This window comes from Oryza brachyantha, chromosome 9 (assembly GCF_000231095.2).
Source record: "Oryza brachyantha chromosome 9, ObraRS2, whole genome shotgun sequence".
In the NCBI taxonomy this organism is placed as follows: Eukaryota; Viridiplantae; Streptophyta; class Magnoliopsida; order Poales; family Poaceae; genus Oryza; species Oryza brachyantha.
Window position 1 is genome coordinate 8,899,015 of NC_023171.2, and position 20,988 is coordinate 8,920,002.

The 20,988-nt window shown below is 38.9% G+C and overlaps 2 protein-coding genes across 5 annotated transcripts; both read left to right on the forward strand.

Moving 5' to 3' along the window:
• Positions 1 to 1,114: 1,114 nt before the first annotated feature.
• LOC102710726 lies at positions 1,115 to 9,580 on the forward strand. 4 transcript variants are annotated; one of them, XR_005812425.1, is made up of 15 exons: positions 1,115 to 1,445; positions 2,166 to 2,256; positions 2,353 to 2,428; positions 2,550 to 2,634; positions 3,855 to 3,924; positions 5,182 to 5,251; positions 5,458 to 5,503; positions 5,583 to 5,634; positions 5,756 to 5,824; positions 6,359 to 6,564; positions 6,684 to 6,758; positions 7,595 to 7,664; positions 7,730 to 7,892; positions 8,028 to 8,177; positions 8,328 to 8,345. XR_005812425.1 is itself a non-coding variant. In XM_006660552.3 (15 exons), exons 1-15 carry the CDS (start codon positions 1,231 to 1,233, stop codon positions 8,437 to 8,439), a joined length of 1,398 nt encoding a protein of 465 aa, XP_006660615.3. In that variant the 5' UTR covers positions 1,118 to 1,230; the 3' UTR covers positions 8,440 to 9,580. The 4 variants fall into 4 exon arrangements, 1 of the variants encoding a protein (XP_006660615.3); XR_005812426.1 differs by having other exon boundaries at positions 7,730 to 7,810; XR_005812424.1 differs by having other exon boundaries at positions 1,116 to 1,445; positions 8,098 to 8,177; positions 8,328 to 8,339.
• Positions 9,581 to 19,735: 10,155 nt separating this feature from the next.
• Positions 19,736 to 20,494, forward strand: LOC102701657 (transcription factor TB1-like). Its single transcript, XM_006661156.2, has one exon. It carries the CDS (start codon positions 19,736 to 19,738, stop codon positions 20,492 to 20,494), a length of 759 nt encoding a protein of 252 aa, XP_006661219.2.
• The last annotated feature ends 494 nt before the right edge of the window (positions 20,495 to 20,988 follow it).

Consider the following 20,988-nt stretch of genomic DNA (forward strand, 5'->3'; position numbering starts at 1 on the left):
TGAATGGACGGTGTTTTCCTGAAATCTTGATTTGGTTGCCGACTATGCAATTCAGGTGCTCTATTATACATTTATTCCTCGAGGTACTTTGACCCTTTAATACAATCCAGATTAATATGACACCATTTTTGCATATTCAGAGAATCCGCAGGTGAGTGGTAGACATCTGACGAGCAAAATGGTAGCAAGGCAGTACTTGATTCAGACATCCATAGAAAGCAAAAGCCACTGTCGAGTGGCTGAAGATGACTTGACTGACGCAGCAAAATCCATAGTGATGTTACAGTTGTTCTTAGCCATAGATGCTCATATTTTTTTAAAGACAAACACACAAGGCAAAAAAAAATGATTAAATATTGATAGAGAAAGGACACCGGTACATACTTTTTGCTTTTTGAATGCTTTCTTTCAACGGAGGAATTTCACATAATATTTTTTTAGGAATGGAACTATTTTTTTACGAAAATCATGTAAAATTTATGGCTTCCAATAGATCCCGGAGTCTAGAAAATTAATGTACGTGTAGTTCATCTATTTGCAAATATATTTTTTTTAGTATTCAAATTTGATACTCCACTCCTACAATTTATGAGGATGAACCCAGATAGATGGCTGTTCAGATTTGTTCATAAGAGTTACTACCTCCGTTTTATAATATAAGATGTTTGACTTTTTTTGTTACAACATTTGACCATTCGTCTTATTCAAAAATTTAGGACAAATAAAGTAAGTCACAACTAAAATAATTGTTATTTTTATAATTTTTTGATTAAAATAAATGATTAAATATTACAAGCAAAAAATCAAACATCTTAAGTACCCGTCATTTTTTTTTTTTTGCAACAGAAGAGGTACATAACATCGACATTTTTTGGTCACTGGTTCTAATGTACGGGTATCTAGTCATTTTCAACTAATCATATGTTTAGAGAAGAAATCCAAACCATTCCCAATTCAAAATTCGACTGCTAAGCGAAAGAAAATCTTTTCCATAAACTTAACATCTGCTAAATAATAATAATAAAAAAAATGCTCGTGCGCGTATTTTGTGAACGTCAGCGCACGTCACAGAGTGCGCGAGATAGGATAGATACATTATCCGTGGGCCCGACGCTGACGGCCACACGAGCGGAAAGCCCACGGGCCCCCACATCGCTCTCGCCCCTCCTCTAGATCGCACCACGAGCGAGCGACGAGAGGGCGGCGCTCCCGTTCGCGAGCACGCGATCGATGGCCATGGAAGAAGCCGCAGCCGCAGCCGCCACCGGCGGAGGAGGAGGGGTCTCCGCGGCGGCGGAGGAGGCGGACCGGAGGAGGAGGGGCGCGCCGGTGACGTGGGGGCGGGTGCGGAGGGCGGCGCAGGAGGCGGCTGCGCACGCGCTGCTGCTCTGCTTCACCGCGCTCCTCGCCCTCAAGCTCGACGGCCTCTTCCGCGGCTCGTGGTGGTAAAGCCTGCTCGTCCCCCCATCCTTCTGTTCCCCCGCTTCGCCTGGCCGCGCCGCGCCGCTGCTAGAGATGCTCCCGCGGGCGTCGCGTTTGGAGAATTGGAGTGTACTCCGTACTGGGCTCGTTCCCAAACCGCGCGCCAGGTGCGGACGTGTGGTGTGTATTCCGCGTCGTTGTTTGTGTAACTACTGCGGTTTTCGGTGATGGCATTCCGCATGTGTGAGGAGAATAGGCTGCCCGTAGATGCGTTGTGCGTGTCTGGTAGAAAACTGTGTCCTAACTCGTATGCATGTCGTGCCTTCTCAGTTGCAATTCCAGTCCTTCAACTGAGCCACTGAGCGAGATTATTGTTAACATCCTGTTGTGGTAAGCGTGTTTTGTTAGCTGCTGGCTATTATTCTGAGCAGAGTGTGGAACTGTGTTTAGTGTACTTGGTTTAGGGGTTGGCCAAAGTTCTCAAACTTTACTGCATGCATTTTGGGATGAAATTATTTAAAAATGGATGTAGTGATACTTTTTTTTTTGGGAAATGGATGTGAATCTAGTGAGTGTGATATCTTGAATATGGATTGACCAATTAGTATGACCCACAGATAACTCTAGAAATCAGTATGGACAAAACCAGGTGGCAAGTGCTCCTCTAAATTTGTCATTGGGAAACAATATGCTTGTGTGTACATTTTTAGTCGCAACTGATTAACAGAATGCTCGACCTGCAGGGTGCTATTCACCCCTCTATGGTTGTTCCACGTTGTTATTGCTCGTTGCAGATTCTCATTACCTGCTCCTTCATCAGCACAGAGTTTTCAGGTCGTTTCACTGCTTACCTTTCATATTCGCACCTTCACTGATTCTAAACTGTATACCTGGCTAGCAGAAAGCTAATTGGATTATTAAACTGCACAGATGGCTTCCTGCCATTCCCTTGTTGCCACGCCCTTGCTAGTTGCTTTTGAGCTCCTTCTGTGTGTTTATCTAGAAGGTACCGATGGTGAATCCAAATCTTATTCGCAACTCTCCAAAGAAAAGTCATGTTGTTCATCTACATTGAAATTCAATAGTTATTCACCTGCCATGTGAATGGTCCATTTCATCATTTGCAGGTCATGATGAACCGTTTATTGATTTAAAGCTTGTATTCCTTCCACTACTCGCTTTGGAAATAATTACTCTTGTTGACAATTTCAGGTGATCACATTATGCTTCAGTGCAAATCTGCAAGTACTTACATAAAATGTTTTTCAATACTTACGGTATGGACTATCAAAATGTTTGCAGACATATCATGACATATATTTCATGTTGTGGAACCTAAATTCTATACTAACAGAATCGTTGGTGTTCATTGGCCTAAATTCAAAATGTGAACTGCCTAAGTGTACTGACTAAAAACTGTAAATTGATGAATATGCACCACACTTTATTCTGTTTTTAGTTCTGACGTGTAATTACTAAAGTTGTTCACATACATTTCTAGGTTTAACTGTTGTGTCTTCTGACTACCTAAGTAGCGGTACTGAGAACTTATGCTAGTACAACCTGATAAACTTTATTTAATACAATCTATATTCTATACTCCTTCAAAAAGTAGTAGTGGTGGTGGAGTGGTGAAAATGCCACCACCCCACCACCTTTTTTTTAAGGAAAAATGACAATATGGGTTCAGAGTGCCCACATGTCAACCATCCACACCAACTCTATATTTTTTTGTGGAAAGAGAAAGAGTGTGGGGCCAAAGGGCACATATGTCAATAACAAATATATTGTATGCAACAAGAGATGGTATATATAGAAATGATGGTAACAACCGGCTAATGATTTTTTTAATTAAATCCTGTTGTAGCGCATAGGCAATAGCTAGTATGATTATTAATAATATAACATGTACAGTGTCACTCTCCTGTAGAAATGCTACATCAACATGAAAAATATCTTGAGAAAACAGAGTAAGATCTAATTTCGAGAAACAGTTTTTATTTTTCATAAACTCTGCTGTAAAGAATAGTTCAACTAATTATTTTTAACAGAATATGCCTTTTGTAATCACTGTTACTAGCTAAATACCCATGAATATGAATTATATGCGTAATAGTATTGTTTGGAAGAACTTGTATTTTAGAGATAAAAAATAGAACTAATATATTACTATTTTGTAATATTTTACACATAAGTGAGTAGTTGGTAAGATAATATGTAATATAGTTGGTGGATGACAGATTCACTACTACCACCATTACCTTTTTTTAGAATGGTATAGATAAAATGATAAATGAGTAGTTGGTAAGACAATATATGTAATAGAGTTGGTGGATGGCAAATTCATTGCCACCACTGTTATCTTCTTTTAGAATAGTATAAATATAGATATTTATTCCTTCATTTTCTTAAAACATGTATATCCTATCTAGGATGTGTGGTGCACTAATGCCTGGACATGGAGAAACTATGACAGATGAAGCAATTTGGGAGAGGCTTCCTGTAAGATTCTAAGGCTGCATTCCCCTTTCAATTCCTTAACTTTCAACCTTGCAAAGTGACAACTTTAGTCCAGCATTGCCAATCAAATTATGTTATATGGAAGAAGTATAAAGAAGTTTTGTGTGGTGGCATTGGAGCCAATTATGAAGCTCTGATCAAGTATGCATGTTTTGGTGTTTTGTTGTATTTATTTTATCCCAGAATTCCCAATTTCTGCTCACAGATGCAGTTTTGTTCAATCTCTGTTCTTTTTACGTGGGACAAGTTGTCTTGTTGCAGCACAAAATTCAAGGGATACTCTACTAATTCACATTATCCTGATAATCTATATACTCTTTCTAAAGAAGGCAATGGTGGTGGTAGTGAATCTGCCACCCAACCAACTCTACTTTTATTTTATTTTACCAATTACTCCTTGATGTACTTTCATATTACCAAATGGTCCTTCTACATATTTGTAGTTCTATCTTATTTCATCTCTCAAATACAAGTTTATTATTCAAAGACATATACAAGGACAAGTTGTTCTAAAAACTTCACAGATAACTTGTTCCAAACAATACCACACAAGGTACGATATTACCTAGGGCGAATGATATGTATCGCTCTAGTATCGTTTTTGGGTAGTATCATTCTGGTATCGGGATATGTTTCATAGGATCTAGATACGGATCAACTATTTAATTTTAGATTATTTTCAGAACCTGTGTTTAATAAAAGTATTGGATCTAGTGTTTGATTTTCTTTTTTATAAATATCTCTCAATTTGTATGCCATATATTATTATTGCTATATTTTCACACATAATAGCTACATATATTTGATAAAGATATTGATTAACCTAAAAAATAAAATCTCATAGGATAACGATTCTACGGTATGCTCCAACGATCCGATACTACTTGGAGAAAAACGATCCTATCTAGTATCCCGATCCTAACAAGCTTGATACTACATGCTATAATTCATATTTATCCATAGCACGGGTATCATCTAGTATGACAATAAAGGTTTTTCACTAGCAAATTTTAGCCCATATATTGTTAGAGCCGAGACTCTATAGTTGCACCAATGTGCTATCTTGGTTGTAATCTTGTATTTCTATGCTGCCTAGTTGAATTTATGACTACATGGAGCTGTACAAATACACAAGCCAAAGCTATGCCGCATTAAAATGTCACTGCTTTGAAACATTTACTGTTGAGAACTAGATTACTTAATTTTATCCTATTCCTAACGACTTCATATTTTCCCCAGCACTTCTGGGTTGCCATTTCCATGGTTTTTCTACTAGCGGCTACTTCACTCATGCTTCTTAAGTTGTGTGGTAAGTATATAAGAATTTTGTGACTGGCATAATATATTGAGTTATTGAGGATTCACTAGTTTATATAAGTGATTGAGGATTCACTAGTTTATAGAAGTGAGTAGGCATAACCAACCTAAAAAACATGAAATCCTTAGTCACATGTCAGTATCATAGTAGCAACACATTTGTTCTGAGAGGTAATTAAGTTACATTATATGCCACAGGTGATGCAGTCACTCTGGGATGGTGGGATTTATTCATAAACTTTGGGTAATATCATTCCTTTTTAAATTATGCTTGTGAATCATATGGAATAGTTCTTTCATTACCTGTTGACATTTCTTTACAGGATTTCCCAATGCTTTGGTTTTCTTGTCTGCACAAGATGGTCTAATCCAATGGTTTGTACATGTGAATCCTTGGTTTAATGATAAATGTCATAGATGGACAGATACTGCAACTGGAACAGAAGTGTTCCATTTTACTCCAAATGGGAAATTGATTTTGACAAACTATTTGCAGGACATTGGTGGCCCTATATTGATAATTCCTATCGTAATTTTTCAAGTTCTTCTGTGTATGCGCCTAGAGGTCTGTTGAACTCCATTTACCAAAAGTTCGTCCCATCAAGATTGTTTAAGGAACCCTATTTTGCCATCCATTTTCCTGTTTATGACAAGATTTCAGACAACTTTTATCCATTTTCCTCTTCTCATCTTGATCCTGCAGTGAAATGGATGGTTCATGCACTCAGTATGGAATCAAAGCCATATGTCTCATGCTTGTACTGTAAATAAAAAAAATCAGTCTATTTCTATTACATCTAGGGCTTGAGAGAGCCTAGGCATGATGGGTGTATTGAAACTCAATAATAACTAGATTTATACGATGTACCTTTTGAGGTGTGCTAATTCCTTTCTTGTAGTTACTTTTGGGAAACATGGTTTATCATATTTCTGAGCTGACTACCAGCATTTATCTCAATATGAATTATGGATGTTTCGGATACAAGTTTGAAGTCACCTAATTTCTACAACTTCTGATATGATTGCTAAGTATCTGTTTTGATATGTTATTAATTCACAATTTTTAGTCTTGGCAACTTTTCATCTATATCTTTTGCAGGGCACTCCATCTAATGCAAGATATTTCCCACTCCGAGCTGTTTTTTTACCTATACTTTTGCTGCAAGTGACTGCCGTATCTTTTGCTGTTTGGATATTCTTCGAAAGGCTTGTTACAAAATTGCGTGATAAGAAGACCAGTGATGGATATATCTCCCTCTCATCAAAAATTGATGAGCTGTTTATGATGCTGCAGCATGGTTCAAGGTTGTATTTGCTCTCTAGTACCATTTTATTGCTCAAGGCTCAAACAAATTGCACATTTATGACAATCCATAGAGAAGTTGTACATGGAATTCTCAGTTGATAATTTTATTGCTGGACAGGCTAATCGCTTGGTGGTCTATTGATGAAGATAGCAAAGAGGAGCAAGCTCATTTATTCTATGCAAATAATACTGGGTATGATCTTCTATGATTTTCCCTAATTGCACCTTGTTTCACTTTCAATTGATAGGTCATAATCAATGAACTACCACCTGACTACTTTGTTCACTACATTTTTCTTTGTTTCTACTTTCTAGAATGCTGTTATTACAACTAAAATTTTGTAGTTTTTTTTAAACTGAGCCTGCCAAATATTTTAAGATTAGGAGAGAAATTATCATCTAGCTGAGGCTAGCTAAAGTCAGAGTAACGATGAATCGCAACACACACCAGCCGAGCTCTGCCGAATAACAATCCCCCAACTAGGGTCTCATGCCCAGGTTGCCACACTAGAATGGTGGGCTACACAACTATCTGCTTTTGAGGACCATAGTTGCTCCTTGACTGCCCAAAGGGTCGTGTCGTCATGTCTCAGAGATTGAAGAAAGAAATGGCAAGATTAAAAAAAGTTTAGAAGAACTTGTTATGTAGATCTTATTAAATAAAAGTATGGGAGTATCATGTAACGTCAACTGCTCCAAGATATAGAAAGACTACTAAACTAAAATTTGTTTATAGATTCAATACGGTTTAGCAGTAAACTTTCAAAGTTATGAAACTATGTTTAGGGCTTTCTTCATAAATGGTAAAAAAAGAGAAACATCTCTCTCTCTCTCTCTCTCTCTCTCTCTCTCTCTACTTTATAAACAAGGTAGCTAGTCACTTAGCGTTCAGCAAGTTATGCCTGTCACTTCAGAAGCATTAAGATGGCTAGTCACTCAATATTCAAGAAGATATGCAAATTACATCTGAAGCAGTGCAAATGCTCAGGGTAGCTGAATACTTCGCTTGGTCTTCTTATTTCCATGCAGATATAGTACCTTCTGCAGCTATCCACCTCAGATGGTCAAAGAGATGCCAAAGAAAGTTCTTGTCAAAGAGGTTGTTTTGCTAGACACACAACAATTTATTATTTACATTGGAAAGCTAACAACTTGCACTTTCAGGTACAGAGACTTCAATTAGCTTTGGGAGAGCAAACCAAAATGGCAAAGCTTAGTCAACAGCAGTGCGATAAGCTAAAAAATGTATTACCTATTTTCACTCTCAGAGAAAGCATTCTACAAAGTCAAATTTCAATAGTGATACATAAGGCTCTTATCTGATCTGGTGATGTGCTGCACCTACATACTATTCTTTCCATCATTGCACTTTGGAATTCCGTTCTTTTAATAGTTGAATTGTTATCATGAGTGGGAGAGGCTGCTCTAAGTCTCATTAAAAAGGGGTTATTGTTCTTTGCAGGTTTATAGTTAATTTTAGCAAGAAAATTTTCATGGAATTGATGCCCCTACAATTTTCTGTATAAACACAGGAACAGATCCTATGTCGGATTTGCTTTGAGAGAGACATCTGCATAGTATTGCTTCCATGCCGCCATTATGTTTTGTGCGAGTAAGCTTCTTTGCCAATCACTGTTTCACATGTTATGTTTTCATGTTGAAGTTTGCAAGGTACACATTTATATATTCTTGCCACATGTTATATGTGTTTTTGTTTAAAGGCAAATAGAATCCTTAAATTCTTCTTTTGTCGACCCTGCAGAACCTGCTCCGATAAGTGCAGATTATGCCCAATCTGTCGAGTGAATATTGAGAGCAAGCTACCTGTTTGTGATGCAGTGAGTTCAGCTGATTCAGTAAGTGATATAGTTTAGATGATCACATGTCGACTGTAGTTCTGGAATTCTGGCTACCTACTTCTAGTACCAGCAAAGATGACAACGCAGAGTAAGACAAATGGTTTTGGTTGTGGAATTCAAAGAAATGCTAGAAATAGGTCTTCTGTGTCAGAATGGGGTACAAGAAAATCAGAAGGCGTGCCCGCTAACCTGCATATAACCCTCAGTGATATGACACAAAGGAAGCATGCGAGTTCTTGGAATCTTTTCTCTCATATAATGCCAACATGAAAAGCCACTTAAAACATTGAATTCTGAGGCACAGTCTGCTAGTTTGGACGTTTGGTTTCCCATGCAAGGAATCTTACGAGCTGAGGGCACCGTTAAGCAATCTTGTGTAGCAGGAATTTCAGGTTGCTATTGTTCATCAGAATTTGAGAGAAGCAAAACCCCAGGTTGTTCCAATTTCATAATTTAGGAGTATATAGTTTCCACAGCTCAGACAACACATGTTCCAAATCTGCATCAATGCATGTACTTAGAGAAAGGCAATAATAATGATCTTATCTGCTCAATTTTATCTCCAAGGATTAAGTGCAAGCATGAAGTTTCCACCTGGGGTCTTGTCAAATGATGAGGGCAACTATCGGTTGCGCATGTCAATACACCATATATGCACTTTGATGCTGTATACTGGAAAGATAGCCTTTGCCGTACGAGGATTTGGGATATACAAGTCAACATTTGTGGCTACAGCCTTTCGTTTCTTGGTCACGTTGCTATGATTTGCCATGCCCTGTGGCCTGCAATGATCTACTCGTGGAGGGCCTGCTGCCTCACATCACATGGGCATCCAATCCAATACCTGTGTACTGGTGCAAAATGGTTGTCAAGAAAGTTGCCAGGTGCATGCATGCTCCGGGTGACACAAGATGTCACCCCATTTCCCCTTATCTTTTTTAGTCCTTATCCATGTTGCTTTCATGTATGTAGGCCTCCTTTCTTCGTTGCTCTAGCTAGACCTTGCTTTTGCCTTTTGGTACCCTTTGTGTAATCGATCATATGCAGATTTGTGACGGCAAGAATTTTGGCAGCACCCTGGGGGACTGATCTGCTTTGCTTTGCTGAGCACACAGCCACACATGTCTATTTTTGTTTCGGCAAGAGAAATTTGTTTCTCAAGGTGCCCCTGCAGTGAATACATATATCAGTGAATACATATATCTTTGCCACGAATTAATTAATTAAGCTGCAGTGAAAATCTAATCATCTGCTTTTGCACTGTGCCAAGTTTGACAATTTCTTATCTGAAAAGTCAAAGCTTCTGTCTTTTCCAAGACAAATCTGATCAATACATTTGGGGTGAGCGAGCCACTGGCGACCGACAAGGAGGTGAATGATCTAATCGGCCTTAACACTGGTAGACTGTTGATCATCTTGTTTGACACAAATGTGGTGTTGTTTTCTCCGATCAGAAAGTACCTTCAATCATGAGTAAGTATTATTTTAGTTCTAGAATGTGTGGACTTAAACAGTTTTACTTAAATTAATAGTCTTGGACTCTTGATCATAAAATTAACGATGTAAATGTGTGGGCCATAAGATATATTCTTCTACATCCTCAAATAAACAGACCAAAGTAAATCCCTGACCCTATAAGCATATGCATATGCCCTCGTGTTAATATATATTTCCTTCGTCCTAAAATATAACTTCAAAATTTATTCTTCCATCTTGGAATATAACATCAAAGTTTGTTTCAAGATACACCGACTTCTATACCTAAGTTCTCTTTTTTCAATCAATCATAAACTTTCACCACCAAAGTTATTCAATTTCTTTCTTTCCTGAACCAATCAAAACATTCACAATACCCTTCAAAAATCCTTATATTCTGGATAAAGAGTTAGGATTTGAATCCTAGCTAGTGGCTGCAAATCGTGTGCCCACAAATTGAACACCACACCATAGATGTTTTCCTACAAATTCAACACCACACCACAGAAGTTTTTCCTGTTAATTTATTATGATTTGCAACGGTAGCTAGTAATAGAAGCTTACAATGAAACTAATCTGGAGTATATTTTAGAGACCCTGTCGATGGATGTCTCATGAGCCATTATATTGGACCTGTATCGATCTTAACCAAATGCAAGAGAAAAAAACGTATTAAATTAACCCGTCATTTCCTAGCTAGCTAGCTGCCGATCAGAACAGATGTGTGGGGTGTGGTGTGGTGATCATTACCTAACATTTCGACAGTTTGTGTCGGAGAAAAATGCCCAAATCGTCCAGGAGCGGCAGGCATAGCGATTCTTCCCTTTTCTGACGACGCGTCGACGGCGGATTCAGAGAACGAGATCGTGCACTGCATTTTCTACATTTGCTAGCTCGCCAGAGACGATGCATCTATCGCATGTAGTTACGGTCTCACATCATATACCATCATGCGATCTGCCAAAGCTACAATGAGGACGCTCTCTCACCCAGAATCAAATATCCTAGCAGGCAGTATGTCCGTCCGTTTCATAATATATATAAGACTTTATGACATATATATATATATATATATATATATATATATATATATATATATATATATATATAAATTTAAGCTCTATCATAACATCTTAAAACGAAACAGAATCTTAAAATGAAACAGAATGAGTATATGTTTGCCCGTGGGTGGGTCATATCAGAGGGTATCACTGACCTGAGCAGAGCTGAAAAATTCCATGCAGAAATGATCATCCCATGGTTTATGCGTAGTACGTGCATGGATATGGTCAAAAAGGCGAGACGGGCGAGCGTGCGCGGGTCTGGAGCTAGAGGACTCTTCTTTCTTTCTATGGAGGGTGATGGTAGGTTAGGTACATGCATCATATATATGTATATTGTTACAAATTTAATTTGTAACTTGTATTTAAAGAGAAAACTGAAGAGATCTACCAGCTACCCGGCCAGCTAGGGGAGGCCGGAGAGAGTAGTTGAGAGATCAACCAAGATCGTGAATATCAAGCAGGAGTACTACTCCAGGACCTAAGAGGTGGCAGATCAGTAGCTAGATTGATCGATCGATACAGACAACATTAAGCAGTGGGCACAGGCCAAATTAATCCAGTTCCATTAGGTAATTTCCTGCACTTCGCACTTCCTGAATCCTAATCAATCAAGTTGTGGTTTCTGAATATACACATGCTATATATGTACCCCCGCAATTCTAGCATACTCCCTCCGTCTTTAAACATAAAGTGAATATACATTTAAAACAATAACTGTCTAATATATAATTAGAATTTAGAAATCATTATATTTAAAAACTGAAGGATATATATCTGCTTGCGCATGAATTAATACATGTATGCACCATATTAGTCTTAATTAAGCTCCTTTTTTCGGTTGGTCCTCTCGATCCACACACTACTAAAGAGTGTTTGCTGCTGCGACGCATGCATTGAGTCGCTAGCTATATATAGCTGCATATATGTGCATACAAAGGTATGGTGCGTATACTGTTCATACGCATGCACATCAATTTGCTTTACGCACGTTTGATTGATGATGCAGCATCTGGCACTAGTACTGGCATGCCGGCCGGCCGGCCGAAAATTATGTGGCCGAGAGATACCTAGCTAGCTACGTACTACTTTCTTTCGGTTCTATAATTCTCATAGTTTTTGATAAAGATGGTAGCCGAACTTTTTAAACGTTGACAATTAATAAACTTTAAAAATATTCGGTTTAAAATATTAGAACAACATACAGAGATGAATTATAAAGAATATTTAACAAAAGTAAATATTTATTTATTATTTATATTTTTCAATAGAAGATTATAGTCAAAGATAGATTTAGAAGACCACGCCGTTACCAAACCAAAAGAATTACCAAAGCTGGAGGGGGGATAATAGTAGGCAGCTAGGAAGCAGAGCGAGCTGGATAGCTCTAACGTTTGAGGTTGTGGCGAAAGAAAGTGGGGAGCTAGATCGAGAGGCCAGGAATGGCGGCACGCAGAAACGGAAAGACAAGGCCGAGAAGCAACCCGGCCGAAAGGTCGATCGCTTGTAGTTGTAGCTAGCTAGTACCTCCTCGTCGATCGAGTCGACGTTGTTATCATGCTGCATCTACATCGTCGTCTATCCATCCATCTTTGCTGCTGCCTTTTGTAGCTACGGACGTACACGCTGCTCAATCGATCGACCGATCGCACATACGATGTCGCACGTGCGTGCGTATTTATACGTATACTCCTACGTATTTCTACGCAGTAGCTAGCGTATACGACATGCATTAATTTGAAGTGGCTACGTACGTACCCTCTAGGTTGCTACAGGTACAGCTAGTGTACGTGAGCTATATATGGATCGAATGCACACATGAATTAGTGCGTTACTGATCTCATCAGCTAGATATGTAGCAGTAGCTGAGATCGACATGCATGCAGAAGATGACAGCGAGACGACGACGAACGAGATGAGATCCAATCTACAGCGAACAAAAAAAACAAAAGAATACATAAACAAGGCGTGTTGGTCGGAGGCCATCCGGCCATGCAGCAGCTGACGTCCAGCTAGCGGCTTAATTAATTTGTTGCTCGATCTCGGTGTCTGATCTATACACGGCCGGTGGTGTTGATCGATCAGTTCAGAGATTAACACACAGTGTGCAGTGTGGGGATGAGATTCTCTCCGGGGAGGCCCCGGCGCCGGCCGTCGTTCGTCAGCGTACGGCCATGTCGTCGCGCGGCCATCTCGATCGAGCTCCAGCTCTCATGCACGCAATGACCGGCCGGCCGGCCGGTCGCCTGCCTGCATGACCCAGCTGCCTGCTGCACCTGACCTGATGACCTGCAGAGGCTGCAGCTAGCTCAGGCAGGCAGGCCAGCCACAAACGACCATTCCATCGTCGTCGCCATGAACCACCTGGCCTCCCCGGGGATATATAGCTCGTGTGGGCCCCACATGAACCGTATAAGCGCATGCATGCTCTGCAGGCTAGGCCGGCGGCGGCGGCGGCCTCGCCGGCCGGCCGGCAGGGAGTGGCCGATCGATGGATCCTCTCTGGTAAACCGGCGGAGAGATGTATATAGATACGACGACGTGTGTACATATAGGGCGTACGTCTCCGCACGGATGTCAGGGATCGAAATATCCCACTGGGAAATTACTCCTACGGGATCATGATGGAATCCATTGATCAATGTATATAATGTATATATTTGTATAAATGTCAAGATTCGTTTAGAGTAATATATATACTTACTTTATTTTAGAATTTTTTTACTATCCTTAAAAAGTATCTTAAGATACCAAAAATCTTAGTGCAAAATTTTGTTACCTTAAGGTAAATTATAGCTTAAGGTACTAAATTTTTACACTAAAAAATATGCTATCTCGAGGTATCTTTTCAAGGATAGTAAAAAAAGACTCTTCTGTTTTATAATGTAAGACTTAATTTTAGCATTGACTATATTCTTACGAATGCTAATGTATTTAGACACTTATACAAATCATATACGATTGATCAATGGACGCATCTAAGTAATATTAAAAGTGTTACAACATAGACTGAAGGATATATTATATTTTAGAGGGATAAATTTATTAGCTGACTCAAGAGAATATTATATTAGAGAAATTTACAAAATATTTTAACGCTTAACTGGGTTGATTTAATATTAGAGCTTTTTTTCCATCCTCGAGGAGAACTAAGAGGCACCACAATTTTCTTTTACATAGAAAACAGGGTACCTCTTGGTACCTCCTCGAGAATAGTAAAATTGCTCTTAACATTATATATGTTCCTAATCTCCTCCAACTATAGAGTGCCAACGCGACTTTGACAAGCTCTTTAAGCTGGGCGACCCATGGTACAATACTCATTAACTAAGGTAGGTAGGAATTATCTGTAGGTCGCCCACACTAATCCCTACTTATATGTGCGCATTCTTTACAAAGCTTCATGGATAAGAAACCCTACTTTATTGAAATTGTATTAGAGCAATCCCAAGACACTAGTCATGATTTTTATACCCTTCATATTATAAAAAACTACTAGACACCACTCTTATAATGCAAACACTACTAATTCACATATGAATTATATTTAATGTTACCCATCGCTTATCATGTTTTGGGTGTCATGTAGAAATCATGCAACACATAGTTTCCTTCCTTTTCTTCATTAACTTACTTGCCACATTATTTTAATTTTATCCTATGTGGCATCTCATTTAATTCTATGAAATCTATTCTAGTCATTGCATTGTAAATGTTCTTAGTGTCAACATATTGGTTCTATCCTTCATTCCTTCAGCGTAAATCAAAATGGTTGTTTTAAACATTTCACATATTAGCCACCTCATTTTTTCGCTTCTGCTTATGCTTATAAGCCAAAATTTAAAGCTTCAACCTTAAATTTGGAGTTGATTTGAGGTTTTTAACTAAAGTTTATTTTCAATCTTCTTTTTAGAGGTCGCTAAGAATATGTATATAAAAGTTTTATTCACAAATTATTTTTTATATGCAAAATATGTCATTTGAAAGAAAACAAATCTCCGTCAGGATTATATTGAAGTTCCATTATTAATTGTATAGGAGTCATGATGAGATGGCAATTCCCCAGGTGGTTGTGTTGAGGGCTAGAATAACGTGAGCATGATACATAATGACAAGAATTGAATAAGTGGAGTTGAAGCATTATAATGCCAGTCTCAATGCATGTTTTATAGGGTGTCATGCACATTAAATAGAATGTCACATTAGTAAAATTGCTGACTTGGTAGAGTCATTAAATGAGGGAGTTTCATGAGATGAGAGAGGAGTTTTATCCTCATAAAACTCATCTGGCTCAGTTACCTAGTTTACAGTCTTGTTAACTATGCCATGAAACTATGCATTGAAACTAGCCTAATTAAGAGATCGAGGAAGATGGCAGAGTGCTGGGAGGGGTGAAGAATTATAGGAAAGAGTGTAGTTGATAATAGGTGTAGCTAACGTGGTAGGGTACTGAGCCATCTCTAGTGATGAGGCAACATTGGTAGGCAGAGGCGCATCACAGGCATATATGGGGGTAGATCGATGCTTACAGGTGGATGAGGAGTTTGGTAGGTTTCTTCAAGGGGTAAAAGACAATTATGTACAAGTATATATATATATATGACTCGAGACAAATTTGTACTGTTAAATCGACTTTGGTGGGTTTCTTCAAGAGGTAGAAGACAATGATGTATAAGTATACTAATTACGATAAATTTGTACTTTAGATTGCCTATCTAACGTTACATTTATAAAATAATATAAACATCAGGCAAAAGTTTATTGGGAAAATGACACGTAAAATGTTACCTCGCAACTTAGGTTTCATGGGTATCGTTCTCTAGGTCCCCATGGATCCGTCTTAGGAGTTCTAGGTGGTGATGAGAGGAAGTAACTCAAATCTTCATAGATCTACCTCATTAAGTTCTTATATGTGTTTTCTTACAAATAATATTTTTAGGGTTTTAAATGTATTAGTTAATTTAGGGGTTTAAATATATTAGCTAGTTTTAATGTTTGTATACCACAATGCTTATGGAATTCTATTTTGTTAGTCATCTTTTCAATCACACTCCCACATCTCATTGACAGAAGGTATTGTATGGTGAGGTCCTCAATTTCAACTTGAGATTATTATATTTTGGCTTATTAGGAGTAAGCTAGAACAAAAACATGGATTATTGTAATAGATTATTATAATCTAGAGCTCATATTACTAATATGGTAATCTCATTCAAAGGTGTTTTTTTTAGATTATTGGGGTTGCTAAAGACCCATTGTCCTTGAATACTTTAAAATAATTACCGATCTTTGTCATTTCTTTCTAATTAGCTTATAATAATCTAGCTTAAAATAATCTGACTTAATAATCTATATTACGATAATCCCTAACTGAAACAAACATGGCTTAAGAAAGACTTATCAAATTACCAATGTATACAATCAATCAGCAGTATCGACTTGAGATTTCATGGTTATAAAAATTTGTCCTGTACCATTTAGTAGTACAAAACACCCTATCTATCAAGGGCCAATACCTTTATTGGTAACGATTATTGATTTTGTTATGGACAAAGAGTTACTGATATGAAAAGTTAACGGTAACGAATAAACCCCTGTTACGAAAATGAGATGACCGTAACTGGAAATACCAAAAAAAGGGTTCTAATATTAGCATCATCTGCACCATCTATTCATCATATATATATGTGGCAGTTCAGGATTCAAACTCATGACCGCCACCTCTACAAACACACACTCTAACCATCTCACCTACAAAACACTTTTGATTCCTTCTTTCGTTTTATTATTTTGATTATTAATTAATTTTCAAATCATGTAATGCATATTTGAATCTCTATATGATGTTAAATTAAAAAGTTCTTATATATCTCTCTTTTGGTTCCTATATTTTGGTTTGTATGGGGGGTTTCTATATATCTCTTTTCTATAGCAACAGCTAGCAGATTACACTTTATTTTCTTGTTTAACATATAGCCAGCCAGTCTTGTTTTCTAAAACATAATAAATTGCAAATGCATTGCGTATATTATTTTCTTGTAGAAAAAAAATGAAAAACTGATTATTTTTTGTACGCGTCTGCCATTTTCAACAATTACAGGCATGCAGCCTCCTGTTTAGCAGGCATGGTTGCAGAGGCACTGCAGTGCGTCGTAGGAAGAAATTAAAATAAAAAAATGTCACATGCATGCCTGTGGTCACATATCTATATTATGTAGGGAAGTACGAGGCTGGTCCTTACAGCTTGGACATGCAATTGCAAATATTTGAACTGCGTATAGTACCGGGATTTCCGGCGGTCGTCGTATATATACAAACAAACACTGGAAGCTACATGTAGTGTATGTATGGTGGCTAGCTTAGCTTAATATATAGTCTCACCTAACCACAGGATGAGGCCAAGGTTTGGAAAATACCTTAGAGAGGGATTAAGTAATAGGTGATGAGATCAACACTTCAAAGCACTTTGGTAAATTGGATCTAGCTCTGCTGTCAATTAATAGGACTCAAGGGAGTTTGTTATGTACAATTAATTAATTTGGTTGCCGATGGGACTTCAGATGAGCTAGTTGTGTTTCGAATCTTAAAAGTTTATATCCTCAATGATTGAAGTATTCTTCTAGACAATACCCTAATTATTTTTCATCATACCAGTATTAGTTTTGACCGGTGTTTGCGTAATATAGTTGTAAGATATGTTTTATTATTTAATTCATGCCTATAAACAATGCTCCCGAGGAAAAAGCTAAATGGCTTATTAGCAAATAAAAAATTATTTAAGTAAAACTTTTATGTATGAGATTACAGAAATTCAAAAGAAAACGTTTTACAATAAACAACAGTAAAAAATATAAAATCAACTCTAAAATTAAGTTTAAAATTTAAAATTTGGCTTATAAGCTTTGATTGTCTGTCCTTTCTTGTTCATAAGAATTTATCGTCGATCAGACCTTGCCCTAGGATGACCTAGCTATATTCTATTATCAAAAGCAAAAGTGAAACGATAGGAGTTAGGAACCAAATTCATCATCCACTTATTATAAACTACAGCACAATAGCGTCTATCGTTCATATCATGTGTTTTAGTTTAATTATCACCGAAAAGAATAAGACATTTATGATTACATCACCAATTACTGCATAACATATATATAGATGTTTCGAAGTGTCACTTTTGAGTAGGGTCCATTTTATCGGTTTGGCTATTTCTATCGAGGGGGACTGATTCACCAAAAATTGTAAAAGTAAATTGTAGAAATCTCGGTGAAATAAGTTGAGACTTACATAAATTTTCGTAAATTCACAAAGAATTGAAAAGGAATGAAAATTTTGGACAAAACAGTGAAATTCCTGAAATTTCATTCCGGGATATGTACCGTGCTCCAAAAGATACAGTACTTTGTTGTATTTTTTTTATTTTTGATCTCTTAGTAAACATGTAGTGTTGAGATGCTAGAAGGTACATTATATATTATATATTTAGATATGTGCCCCTTTTGTTCTAGGTTTTATACATCTTGCTCTTGTATATATACATTGTTAAGTTTAATCTCTTGTCTTATTATATATATATATATATATATATATGTGGCTCTGTTTTCAAAAGAAATAATTCACACATACGAACCAAATATATTGATCAATGGATAAATTTTAAAAAATAAAAAATAGTACAATATAAAATGGAGGAAGTATATACAAACGTACACTTCCAAGTATATATGATCATGTATACATGTAAATCGCAGAACAAACATCCAGTGTGTGCGTGTGTGTATATATATATATATGAAGCTTCTATCCTAATAGCCTACTATTAGGAGTAGCTACACCTACTAATTTTCACATACATATACATATATACATATATATATATATATACATATATATATATATATGTATATATATATATATATATATATATATATATATATATATATATATGCAGTCCTGCATGACCACATGTCCCTACAGTGCAGCACTGTAGCCCTCGGTCGATCACAATAATGCCTTCATCATTCCATTCCTAACTCCTCTCCATACCACGAACACACAAACACCAGCTACCAGCAGCTGCTACACTAGTCTATAGCTCGATCGATCATAGCAGCTTGTAAGCCCAATTAAGCTGCAGTGACTCAACAGTTTGATGTCCGGCGTCGACTCCGGCCTCTGTTGCTCATCACTGCCGATCCCCATCGATCGATCTCAGGCAAAAGTCACTGCCAAAAACAAACAAACCCAACATCTAGTCTACAGTTCTACACACAGTCACGCAGAGAGTGAGCGAGATTGGTGACCGTGATGGTGTCTAGTAGTAATACCTAAAGCAAGAGCTCTTGCTCACTCACTCACTCACTCGCTTCTTTCAGCTTCCTGTGCTAGCTACTTTCCTTTCTCCTCTCCTGCAACCTTTTCTCCCCTCTTCCTAGATCTCTTGCCTTTTTTCTTTCCCTCTGCCTTAAGCTTTGATGCACACATCACCATCTTGATCTGATCAAGAGATCTCATCATCACCTGACTAGTGTTTCTAGCCAGTTGTCATGTGAAGATCAGGAAGAGGAAGATTCAAGAGGAGGAGGAGGAGGAAGAAGAAGAAAAAGCAAGTGGCTGCAGCAACAGTAGTACTAGAACTAGATCTCAGTAGGAAGCTAGTACAAAGTGTGTGTGCAAGTAGTGCTACACAAATGTTACCTTACTTGCCTAACCTTCACCATTTCTGCATCTCCCAAGAACCCCAGCAGCCGAACCCTACCGGCGTCTTCCCCGTCATCATGCCGCCGCCGCCGCCGCCACCGACCGGGCATCTGGATCAGCACCACCAGCATCACCAGCAATACGACCACTTCTTCTCCGGCCACGGCCAGTTCAACTCCGAGACGCTGGAGGCCGTGCTCAGGCCGCCGCGCGGCGCGGATCCTGCTGATCCGGGCGCGGCGGCGGCGGCGGTCACCGGGCCAAGAAACGGCGGCGGCCATGCCAGGGCGCGGAAGAGGCCGTTCAGGACGGACCGGCACAGCAAGATCCGGACGGCGCAGGGCGTCCGCGACCGCCGGATGCGGCTGTCCCTCGACGTCGCCCGCGACTTCTTCGCGCTGCAGGACCGGCTCGGCTTCGACAAGGCCAGCAAGACGGTGGACTGGCTGCTCACCCAGTCCAAACCGGCCATCGACCGCCTCGCCGAGTCCTCCTCCTCCCACCGCAACGACGTCGCCGGCGGCGGCGACACCCGCATGTCGTCCCCGACGTCGGCGGAGCGCGGCGGCGATCACATGGTCGTCATCAGGGACGCGGCCAGCGCCGGATCAGGGAAAGGCGGAGGAGATGCAGACAAGGCGAGGAGCGCCAGAAGCCGTAGATCAGTGCCCCTGGAGCTGGGCTGCGAGCTCGGCCGCCTCGTGCCGGCGCAGGTTCTCGGTGAATACTACTACGACCTCGCCGAGATGATGAGCAACAACGGCGGCGGAGGAGAAGCAGACGACGACGGTGACTACGACGATGACGGTGATTTCTTGGACGGTATGCAATACTAGTTTCAGCTTGCATGGTTTCTCTCTCGTACGTAGCTAAGCAGCTTAATTAGGTCTTGATCTGCCACTCTGCCCAGCATTTTCACTACTCTAGTTGTTGATTTGCATGTGTACTAATCTACTACTAGTACCACTATCTACTAATCTTATGGTTTCATGCAGCTATTTTCCCTAATTTGCTCTGTTCTAGCTATGTAAGATGTGGCTCGATCGATCTGTTTGATGTTTTCAATTAGGAGAGATTTCTAAGCTTTGGATCTCTTGAAGTCGTCAATTTTTCATATGCATGGTCGTACTTGATTAGCTATCGATCGAGTGACTGGTTGTGTTGACTGCACACGGAATTACGGATCTCATGAGATGACAGCAGATTGCGTGAAGATAATCGTTGAGTTAAATGATCCAAGATTTGGTTGAAAAGGATGATGTGACAGCATTGTACATGTATTTCAGGTAAGAGAACAGTACTTGAAGTATCCATGCATGCAAGTGATGAA

What these genes read in the sequence shown, in the direction of transcription:
- LOC102710726 (XM_006660552.3), top strand. Translation starts at nt 1,231, where the DNA reads ATGGCCATGGAAGAAGCCGCAGCCGCAGCCGCCACCGGCGGAGGAGGA. An exon ending in GATTTATTCATAAACTTTGG is followed by an intron (nt 5,504 to 5,582) that starts GTAATATCATTC and finishes ATTTCTTTACAG; the next exon opens with GATTTCCCAATGCTTTGGTT. An exon ending in CAAGATGGTCTAATCCAATG is followed by an intron (nt 5,635 to 5,755) that starts GTTTGTACATGT and finishes AACTATTTGCAG; the next exon opens with GACATTGGTGGCCCTATATT.
- LOC102701657 (XM_006661156.2), top strand. Translation starts at nt 19,736, where the DNA reads ATGCCGCCGCCGCCGCCGCCACCGACCGGGCATCTGGATCAGCACCAC.